Source organism: Parasteatoda tepidariorum, chromosome 9 (assembly GCF_043381705.1).
Source record: "Parasteatoda tepidariorum isolate YZ-2023 chromosome 9, CAS_Ptep_4.0, whole genome shotgun sequence".
NCBI lineage: Eukaryota > Metazoa > Arthropoda > Arachnida > Araneae > Theridiidae > Parasteatoda > Parasteatoda tepidariorum.
This window is the reverse complement of record NC_092212.1, coordinates 74,738,348-74,750,289: the sequence shown is the minus strand read 5'-3', so window position 1 is coordinate 74,750,289 and position 11,942 is coordinate 74,738,348. Positions and strand designations below refer to the sequence as shown.

At 30.3% G+C, this 11,942-nt stretch overlaps 1 protein-coding gene across 1 annotated transcript in view; it reads right to left on the bottom strand.

Annotated features, from left to right (window-relative positions):
• Positions 1–11,942, bottom strand: part of LOC107457435 (protein SSUH2 homolog) — a 39,265-nt gene that overhangs the window by 23,489 nt on the left and 3,834 nt on the right. Inside the window, exons 2-7 of the mRNA XM_043040247.2 lie at positions 10,562–10,625; positions 8,405–8,534; positions 8,248–8,308; positions 6,623–6,819; positions 1,674–1,768; positions 703–795 (exon numbers count right to left, since the gene is read on the bottom strand). Of these exons, the coding sequence (XP_042896181.1) occupies positions 703–795; positions 1,674–1,768; positions 6,623–6,819; positions 8,248–8,308; positions 8,405–8,534; positions 10,562–10,625 (640 nt within the window). The remainder of the gene's footprint in view (positions 1–702; positions 796–1,673; positions 1,769–6,622; positions 6,820–8,247; positions 8,309–8,404; positions 8,535–10,561; positions 10,626–11,942) is intronic.

The following is an 11,942-nucleotide window of genomic DNA, read 5'->3' as shown; positions in this document are numbered from 1 at the left end:
AAAATTCCAACGGTTGGTTTGACGGCAAGGGGACTTTAACCCATGCCCGTCCACCACTGAGGATATTTTACGTCAGCACTGTAGTCAGTGCGAGCTGGGGGCAGAATTCGAATAAATTAGCCATCGTTGGGATTCGAACTCAGATCACCTCATTGGAAGGCAAGCCCATGAGCCACCACAGCTCTGAATATCTTTTTTACTGAATTGAAGCTCAAATTTTGATAAAAACTTATGTCAGAAATGCATTGCCCAGCTATATCTCCATATGACACAGACATGAATACCAAATATTGAAGCTAAGTTGAAGATAATTTAACTTCACTTAATCCAAGTATAAAATTATTAAGAACTTCAAAAAAAGTTTTTTTTAAATACTATGTGCGATTAGTAAAATAAATAGTCGCATATAGTATTTAAAAAAAAACTGCTTTTCAAGGCATATCTTTTAACTCCTTAAAATATTATGTGAATGCCTGTTTTTTTATACTTTAAAATTTCAAATTACCATTGGTAATAAAACAAAAAAAATTCTTGAAAAGTTTCTCCAATAGGTATAGCGCCCTCTTAATTTTGCTTCAGATGACAAATCAATAAGAATAATTTATATCCTGTTCTGCACCCTAAAAATGGATTCCAACAATAGACGCAACTAAAATTCGAAAGCTCAGTATCGAGTTAGTTAATACTTTTATCTCTACTTACCATACCACCATCAATTTAATGTACGATTTCATTTCTCCAGTCCCGGTACACGTCTTGCAGCAAACGTCTTCGTCGCCATTGCATTCCCAACATCTAAATAAGAAAAATTAAATAAAAATAGGAAGCTTTATTTGTTAGTTTTACGGTTTTATTAGCTATAGTTTAATCTTAAGTTTAATTTTAAATTAACTTTCAACTAATTTCTATGGAGAGTAAAACTTTAAAATTAAGTATAGTTAGTCATTTATTCAACTGGGTATTAGAAAAGTATAGAAATAGTCTTATACATCAATAAATATGCATGTTAAATATTTTGAAAAAATGCATTCAATGGCAACCAAACTAGATTCCGACCTCCTTTAAAACCCCTTCCTTATCGCTTCCGTGAAAATGACGGGGTGAGGTTTTGCCCTCTATTTCTCGCTCCCGTGGTATTTCCGGGCTGGAGTGTTCTGTAGTGACGCTCCAATAAGAATAAAACTAATTCATTTCTTTTGCTGGTACTGCCATCTGGTGTGTAAAATGAGAAATATAATGTTACCGGGCAAAAGAAATGAATTCAGTATTATTGGCGCGATACAACTGAACACTCCATCCCGGAAATATCACGGGAGCGAGAAATAGAGGGCAAGACCTCACCCCGTCATTTTCACGGGAGCGAGAAGGAAGGGGTTAATGCTTAAAACACATATTTTTTAAATTTTCCTTGCTTACTGGAAAACCAACATTAAGTCATAGTAACCCTGAATGAAAAAAATAGGCACTTTTATGACAGTTTTCTCGGAAATTAACCGATCGTTAAGGGGTTAAATCCTCCTTCCCTCTCGTGGTACGAGATGAGGGATCGAGTTTGGTGTCTAACGGCACCGCAATGCCCAAGATGGGAAGCACTGTCATACATTAAAATTAGAGTAGAGTTGAGATGTAGACACCTTGCATTACATAATATCATAAAAGAATTTAAAACTTACGTTCGTTCCCCACTGTCACATTTATTACAGTCACCATCAAAGCTGTCTGTGTAGAGGGGGTTGTACTTGTTTCCATGGCAATAAGGACAAAACTCCTAAAATTGAATTTTTATTAAAGATATTTTTCTAATCTTAAAACTAGGTACAATACACGCTTAAAAGCATTTACTCAAAGTTGAGATATAATGTGGGCAGAAAACATGCCTCGAGTGCTCATGAATATGCACCCATTCTCAAGACTCGCAAGACAGGAATGCTGTGTTATTTGCATACCACATATGAAAATTTGCTTATAACATGAAAATATTTTATTAAATATGACCTTGTACACATGCTAAATACATGTTAAATATTACACATGTTACACGTGTTAAATATTTGGCAATCGATATATTACTTTAATATAATATATTTTTGCTAAATTAATAACTTTTAAAATGAATAATGGTTGTTATTTAATTACTACCTCTTTAATGCAATTTATGTAATCAATGTCGAATTGTTAGTTTGTGTGTCAACTAAACTATTTGTTTCATATATTGCTTCCACATTATTGGGTTAAAATATTAAGCTCAATATTCATGCTTGGAGAGTCTTGAAAATGGGGGCCTATTTTTGTACTCCTAAAACATCTTGATTTTTACACCATTAATTTTTAAAGCGAATAAAGTTCTTATGATACCAAGTATATCTTATAATGCTAAGTATATAACACAGAGTATATAAAACCGCTTGGGATTATTCAATCAATATAATGTCAATAATTTGTAAATTTTCAACAACATTAGTAAAATTAGAAGTTAAATTCTCATTGTATTTAATATACCAGACTGTCATATATAGCAGTTGAACCCATTTATGCAGGAGTTTTTATTTTTATTGTTGTGAAAAAAGTATTTTATGAAAAGAACGGTAATGCATGAATATTTAAATTATGTGGGTATTTTCTTATAATAGCTGACATATAAATTTCGTTTACCCATTTTAGGAAACACATAAAAGTTTTATAAAATGTGGTATTGTTTTCATTGAAATATGCTTACATTACATTCATTAAGACACATACAAATTTCGTGTATAAAAAATATATTTTATTTAAGAAATAAAATGGTGCACAACGAATTTCTCGAATCAGACGTCCGCGCGGACGGCCCCGTTAATGTTCGTGATACACTTTCAATTTTTGTTATCTTACAAGAGTCTAGCGCCTCACTTCTAAAATGACCCTCTAATCTAGAAATCCCGTACAGCAACATACTGCGCATGGTGGATTGATGTTTTTTTCCGTCTGGGAGTACTGCAGCAGTTGAAAGAGACTTTTCACCAATGAACTTGCAAAAAAACACATTACGTAAGCGTTAAACGTAATTAATAACATCCACCTAAATGGAAAACCCCTTTCAGATTTCTGTGCAGAAACCTCTGTAAATCATAGGCTTGATTGTGGAACTGGCAAACGTCATATTTGATTCATTTAAAAAACGCAGTACCCTCGGATAAATTGACATTCCAGATAACTTGACCTTTGTCATTTAAATTATTTCATAAAAGATATAAATTATTTCATAAAAGAAATACTATGTTTTACTATTAGTAACCTAGTATTTCTTTTATTACTGTATAATGTAATCCTAGTAGCTACTAATTCATTGTGTAATTTATATAAATGTTTGTAATAAATGAGAAAAAATATTATTTTTATTTATTTAGAAGCGACGGGTTAGTTTCAAAGGAGACGGGTGCATTGTTGGACATGCCGTCCTCGGGGACGGGTAAAATTTCTGAGTTTTTTCGAGCCCTGCTTTTTCCCATCAATGCAGGAAGACATTAGTGCAGGAATTTTCAAATAGGAGTGCAGGAATCAGTGCAGGAATTTTCGCCTTCAGAATCCATCGATTTATGATTAAGAGATTCGTGTGGAGGGAGAGTTCTTTAATAATTCACGTAATTTAAAGTTCTAATGCATACATTAAATGTATTTTGCCACTCCAAGTATTTTTAAATAAAGTTCTTTAAAGTCACAATGTTTAACTAAATTTTGTCACTTAGTTATATTATTTTTATTTTTAAATTAAATTTTTATAGCCGTAGATTATTTCGAACAGGAACTTTTTTTAAAAAATATAATCTAATCCAAGCAACAACAACAAAAAAACAGTTTGCAAAATGGGGCTATTAAATGAAAAGGACCTATCGATATCGATAGGTTTTAGTAAATGTGGCTACTAAGTTATTAGTCTTCTGGCTATTGGCTACTAACTGAAAATTTAAATTTTTAGGTCTAGCTTAAGAAGATATTCAGAAATAGAAACAAATGGCGATAATGTTAAATAGTATTTTAAAATATAAAGTCAATCATCGCTCTTTATGGTATTAAAGAGAGATGATTGACTTTAATCTTCTCTTATGGTATTAAGAGTTAATATAATGAATTGAAAAATTTTATTAATAAAATTTTTCAATTCATTATATTAACTCCTTTACGATTATTGATATATTAATCATGTAGCTGAGTTAAGAGCTCGCAAACTATAAACTGACCAGTAGGTTACACAGAAATTATTGATAACTTTAATCTTGATCAAAGTATATTAACATACTTCTGCCTAATTTCATCTCAAGTTTACTAAAATTATCAATGTTTAAAAAAAAGCAAGGAAACTATTAATGATTTTTTTCACAATGTTCTTAACAAGAAGGAAAGGTTAATATTTCTTTAAAAAAAAAATAGTTCACACAAATTTTCAAAAAAAAAAAGGAATTCCGATGAAAAATATAAAAGAAATACGTTGCAACAAATAGAAAGCAGAAGTTAAATTGCAATTCAAGAAGTTAAGAACAGTGGACAATGTGCAAAAGCTTACCTATCAGACTTCGATATACTTAATAAAGAGCAGTGGAACTATTATTTAATTCAAGTGGATATCATATTAAAAGTCAAATCTCGTACGTCGTTATCTCTAAGCCAATCAGAAATCAATGTTGTCGAACCATAATCACGAAATCTACAAAGTTTGTGCAGTGGGAAAACATACCATGGATTAAAATCACGAAAATGATAATCCTAAGCCAGCTTTATAAACAAACTTGACTTCTTCTCTGATATCCCAAAGCTTCAATACTTATAAATTATTCATTTGTTAAACTTATGTCATAAAGCTGCTTACATGTATTTCTGCGTTACCTATTATTTAGTCACGCTTAAAATAGAATGCAGAACTGCATAAGAATTACTTCCACGTGGAACGAAGAATTGTTGATTAAATGGAGGATGATTTACCATAGTTGCCAGCTTTTTTTGGATATGATTTTATCCAGTGATATATTAACAGCAGCAGAATTTTGTAAAAATAAGCTAGCTATTTTTTAAATTTTATTTTGATTATTGAATATTTTAACGTTTCTATGATCAGAATCATTATAAGCAATTTTAGGTTATGTATTTCTAGGCTACCTATTATATTGTAAAATTAGGAATTACTTTCGCGTGTATCTCAGAATTGTTGAAAAATTGAAGAATTGCTTCTACTTAATGCCTTTAAGAGGGGTACTCATCTTATGGTATTAAAGGCAGCACAATTTTTTTAAAAATCCGCAAAGCTGTTTTGGAATTTTATTTGTATTTTTTAAAAAAAAATGAGTGTTCTTTTAATCAAAATAATTTATAAACAATTTTAGGGCATATATTTTTGTGCTACCAATTATTTCGTCACGCTTAAATTAAAATTCAGAATTGCATAAGAATTGCTTCCACGTGGAACACAGAATTATTGATTAAGTGGAGGTTTACCATAGTTGCCAGCTTTTTTTTTTTTTTTTTACAGTAGATTTTATCCAGTGGTATATTAAATGCAGCAGAATTTTCTAAAATTTGGCTGTTTTTTAAATTTTATTTAGATTATTCAACATTTTAATGCTTTAGAGATCAAAATTATTTATAGGCAATTTTAGGTTACGTACTTTTAGGCTACCTATTATTTTATGAAATTTGGAATTACAAATGAATTACTTTCACATGGATCTCATTATTCTTGAAAAATAGGAGAATTTCTTATATTTAATGCCTTAAAGAGGGGATATCATCTTATGGTATTTAAATGCATCAGAATTTTGTAAAAACTGCTCAAAGCTATTTCAAATTTCATTTATATATATATATTTTTTAAATTTAGTGCCCTTTTTATTAAAATAATTTATAGACAATTTTAGGTCCGATATTTTGGTGCTACCAATCATTTCGTCACGCTTAAATTAAAATGCAGAATTGCATAAGAATTACTTCCACGTGGAGCACAGAATTATTGAGTAAGTGGAAGATGATTTACCATAGTTGCCAGCTTTTTTTAGAGTAGATTTTATCCATTGCTATATAAACTGCAGTAGAATTTTCTAAAAATAAGCTATTTCTTAAAATTTTATTCAGATTATTGAACATTTTAATGTTTTAGTGATGAAAATCATTTATAGGCAATTTCAGGTTATGTATTTTTAAGCTACCTATTATTTCGTGAAATTTGGAATTACATAAGAATACTTCCACGTGGTTCTCAGAATTGTTGAAAAATTGTAGAATTGCTTATACTTAATGCTTTAAAGAGGGATATCCATTTGCTCAGGAGCATCTAATCAAGGAATTCGACCCGGGCATTCAAACACTACTTCACGCCACTGTCTGTTTGTTTGGGAAGTAAACGCTGTAGGTGAGCATGAGCCTATGACTTCCCTGGCCCACACTAGGCTGTAGCAGCAATGTTAAAAAAAACAAAATTTTCGAGGAAGTTGCAATGATTATCGAGCAAAAAGATACGATTTTGATATAGAATCGAAAATTTAATCTGCGAAACCAACCAAATCTGTGCTGTTAAAATAAAATACTTTTCGATCTTCCAATCGAATATTTTTTCAATTTTAACACAAATGAATTAAAATCGAGTGTTTTATGTACTTACCCATCCTTGTCCAAGACAGGTTGGACATTCGTACTTTCCCTCTCCGTCGCATTCATCGCAGGTCTCGACGGCAGCTGTGTGTGGTAGTTCTTGTTGATACACGCAATTTTTGAAGTAAATTTTAGGTTGAGCTGGAACATCCCATAGGTCTGGAGGTGGGTTATTATCATCTTGCCTATCAATAAACCCATTCTGAACTGCAAAGAAAGTAAGTATTTTCACGAAATTAATCCTGAAAAATATACAATACAGCAACAGCGAGTGACGCTTTAACAAATCACAACAGTGTTGAAATGTTAATTATTGAATTCTACTGACCTATGGTCAATACATTTCATATCGAATTCTAATAATCGTTGGCCTATTCACAGGATATCAAATTCCACTAACCGCTGGTTTATTTGTTGGGTATTGAATTCTGCTAATCGCTAATGTATTCGTTGGGTATAAAATTCTAATAATCCTTAATCCATTCGTTGGGTATCGAATTCTACTAATCGTTAGTGTACTCGTTGGGTATCGAATTCCAGTAATCCTTAATCTATTCGTTGGGTATCGAATTCTGCTGAACCTTAATCTATTCGTTGGGTATCAAATTCTGTTAAACGTTAGTGTATTCATTGGGTATCAAATTCTAATAATCCTTAATCTATTCGTTGGGTATCGAATTCTGCTAATTGTTAAAATATTCGGAGACTATCAAATTCTAATAATCCTTAATCCATTCGTTGGATATCGAATTCTGTTAATCGTTAGTGTATTCGTTGGGTATCGAATTCTAATAATCCTTAATATATTCGTTGGGTATCGAACTCTGCTAATCGTTTGTGTATTTTGAGTTTTGGATTCCACTAATCGTTGGTCTGTTCGTTGGGCATCAAATTGGGCTAACTGTTCGATTATTCGTTGGGTATTTGCTACATAGATAAAGTTAGCCCAATCCAAAAGAATGTGTGAAAACGATTTTAAAAAAAGAAATTTTCTCTTTAACCACACCTTCCAACTGGCAAAAAAATTTCCGTAACGATTGCTGACAATATTTTCTAATGGTAACAAAATGTATACTTAAGTACCTCACTTTTGTTTCATAGAATTTGACTTAAAATTTTTTTTACCATCATGACTTGTAAATAATTTTATCATCTGTATAAAAAGCCAGATACTTAAAAGAGGACATGAAAGTCCAGCCTCATCACAATAATTTAACTGACTGTAATTAACTAATAATTTAACTATAACATATAAATAACTAATAATATGTATATATATTGGGCCAGAATGTGACCTCCCACCCATTTTTCATCACTACTCACCGTTATCCGGAATCAGCCCCTTTGTTTATCAAATATATCTAATTTTATGCGATGAATTTAATTTTGAGTAGGAAACATTATTATTTTTACAGTTCCTTTGATCCCATTTGACTGTTGTACCTTTCCAAATTTTAATTGTTTATAGTTATTTGTTTATTTACTTATTTATTTATTTTGTGGTACAGTGTACTAAAAGTTACATGCAAAAACATTTACTTTACTATAACTTTTAATATTTGGGGGAAAACTGGATGTAATGTTAATACCGTATTATGAATGCAATCAGAACATATTTTGTTAAAGGATACTAACTGCAATAAGGCTCTGTAATCCAATTGGTGGTTCTCTTTTCAGTGAATGTTTCCAAAGCATACTGGAAAAAAATAAATAGCATAAATATATTGACATTTTGCAGTGACAAAGGTAAATTTTTAACAGAATTATTGCGCTTAAAAAATACTACATTTACCTGAAATGCTATTGAATGCTTAATGCTCGTAAATTGCATGTTTTTAGCTGCTTTGCTGCCATAACAACAGTGGGATGTTACTTCATCTAGCAATGCTTCCCTGATTTCCCTTTCCTTAAATTCCGGAATGCTGCAAATAAATAAATAAATGAGGAAATAATAAATAAAACGTATGCAGAAATCAATCCAAAACATTTGCTTCCCTGATTTCCCTTTCCTTAAATTCCGGAATGCTGCAAATAAATAAATAAATGAGGAAATAATAAATAAAACGTATGCAGAAATCAATCCAAAACATTTGCTTCCCTGATTTCCCTTTCCTTAAATTCCGGAATGCTGCAAATAAATAAATAAATGAGGAAATAATAAATAAAACGTATGCAGAAATCAATCCAAAACATTTGCTTCCCTGATTTCCCTTTCCTTAAATTCCGGAATGCTGCAAATAAATAAATAAATGAGGAAATAATAAATAAAACGTATGCAGAAATCAATCCAAAACATTTGCTTCCCTGATTTCCCTTTCCTTAAATTCCGGAATGCTGCAAATAAATAAATAAATGAGGAAATAATAAATAAAACGTATGCAGAAATCAATCCAAAACATTTGCTTCCCTGATTTCCCTTTCCTTAAATTCCGGAATGCTGCAAATAAATAAATAAATGAGGAAATAATAAATAAAACGTATGCAGAAATCAATCCAAAACATTTGCTTCCCTGATTTCCCTTTCCTTAAATTCCGGAATGCTGCAAATAAATAAATAAATGAGGAAATAATAAATAAAACGTATGCAGAAATCAATCCAAAACATTTGCTTCCCTGATTTCCCTTTCCTTAAATTCCGGAATGCTGCAAATAAATAAATAAATGAGGAAATAATAAATAAAACGTATGCAGAAATCAATCCAAAACATTTGCTTCCCTGATTTCCCTTTCCTTAAATTCCGGAATGCTGCAAATAAATAAATAAATGAGGAAATAATAAATAAAACGTATGCAGAAATCAATCCAAAACATTTGCTTCCCTGATTTCCCTTTCCTTAAATTCCGGAATGCTGCAAATAAATAAATAAATGAGGAAATAATAAATAAAACGTATGCAGAAATCAATCCAAAACATTTGCTTCCCTGATTTCCCTTTCCTTAAATTCCGGAATGCTGCAAATAAATAAATAAATGAGGAAATAATAAATAAAACGTATGCAGAAATCAATCCAAAACATTTGCTTCCCTGATTTCCCTTTCCTTAAATTCCGGAATGCTGCAAATAAATAAATAAATGAGGAAATAATAAATAAAACGTATGCAGAAATCAATCCAAAACATTTGCTTCCCTGATTTCCCTTTCCTTAAATTCCGGAATGCTGCAAATAAATAAATAAATGAGGAAATAATAAATAAAACGTATGCAGAAATCAATCCAAAACATTTGCTTCCCTGATTTCCCTTTCCTTAAATTCCGGAATGCNGATAAGAAATTTATGTAAAAATAATAAAATAACATTTATTGTCATAAGTTTTATGTTTATTCATCATAACAAACATCATCTTCTTCCGAGTTATTTAAATGTAAATCTTGATCTCCACGTGTTGACCTTAATGTCCTGTAAAAGTCGTGTTTAATTGGAGGTATATACTTTAATAAACACATGATGTCTTTTTTTGGTTCTCTTGAAATTGTTCTGCCATTAGGATATAATATAGGTTGAGTTATATTTTTTAAATTTACTGGCCTACCTATTTTTGTTTTTTTTTACTATGAATTTCTTGCTTTTCAGTGTTACCAACAAATATCGAAAGAAGAAGAAGAATTTAATTTTTATTTCAAAGTTTATGTAAAAAAATATTGATAAAAGGTGGACTTATTCACAATGGCTTCTGAAATTATTATACAATATATTCAGAAGCTATTAAAAAAAGGGCTGTCTAACCTAGAAAAAAGTAACCAACGAGTAAATCCTTTAATAATTAAGAAGATTATTATTTATTTCATCAAAATTTCCAAAAATCAGAAAATATCAAAAAATGGACTTAACCGCATTGGCTTCTGAGCGGCTCATATGTAAAGTAAATAAAAATTTGTTCAACATTTTTTTTGAATGAATGCTTAGTATAAACAACACATTTCAATTCTTGTATTAAAAAATAGTCTTACCTTGGTAAAGGATACAATTGGGATTCGTTATTAGGTTTTCTTGGAAGCGTTAGCTGCGTTATGGCTGAAAAGTGAAAATTTTGTTGCTAAATTAACAATTTTTTCTGAATTGTAGAAATAAAAAGAACATCAAATCATATTTAAGTTATTGGCATTATATTTGGAAAAAAATATGCAATTCACTTAATCCGTTTTAATTTTTTTTTTATAAAATATTAAATTTCAACCATTCAAAATTTCTTATTTTTCGAACGTGTTTAAAAACATACACATGATAATTTAAAATCAAAAACATTGGGGGATCGCCGTGGGAAGAAACAATTGGCACTAATTTATTTGTTGATAAGATCATATAAATATAACCTAAATATTTTTGAGCCTATAAATTTTAAAAGAACCTAAATATTTAGTTTTCTTTTTTTTTTTCATAATCGTTTTATATTTTCAAGTTATTAAAAACTCCTCTGGGGAACAATTATTTTTCTGTTTTGTTTTTTGTTCCATAAGATTTTGAAAAGCTATGCAATTTTTTTTATAAAATTTGGTAACACGTTCCTAACTAGGATTTCTTAAAATTCACCCGAGTGAATGCTAAGTGTCTCCACACTTCTCTGCTGCGTAGGGAGTGGTGAGAAGAAAGCGATAATATATTTCAGTTTATGATGGGATGTGTTAATGCCTTATGTTTTCGTATATATATATATATATATATATATAAGCTTATTAATTTATAAGCATAATTATAAAAATAGATCCATAAAATAGATCTCATCTGTATTTTTTTTTTTAAATTATTGATTCGTCGAGTTAGTTAAAAAAAAATTGTTTTTTAAGCTTTAACCTGCAAGATTTTATACGCCAAAACGCTAATGAAGCTACCACTAGGAAAATCATTTCTCAACCGACAGTGGCTGCCAAAGTTGGCAGCTAAGTATATGTATACAAATCTATGCGTTCTTTATAAATTTGAAAACCCAGGCAAACAATAAAATAAAATAAAAATATCATTTTGAAAAAAAAAATGGTAGTTTTCGGAACTTTTAGATTTCAAATCCTCTCACCCCTATTATCTATAAGATCTAGTACTTCTGTAAATGCAATAAAAAATTATAGATAGTTAGCAACCCAGTGTGGATAACCTGGTGTAGATAGATAGTGCATAACCAAGTGTAGATAGATAGCATTATTTCCAGATTAGATAGCATTAATCAGATAAAAAAGATGACACAGGGAAGCAATTTTTTTTTATTACATATACAAATACTTGATCTTACTTAATTCAGATGAGGGTATTTCAAATCAGAAATTAGTTTTGTTCAGAAAACTGCAGATTTTTTTTTTTTAGGACGAGGTTCTACCCCTGTTATTGCATATCATTCAT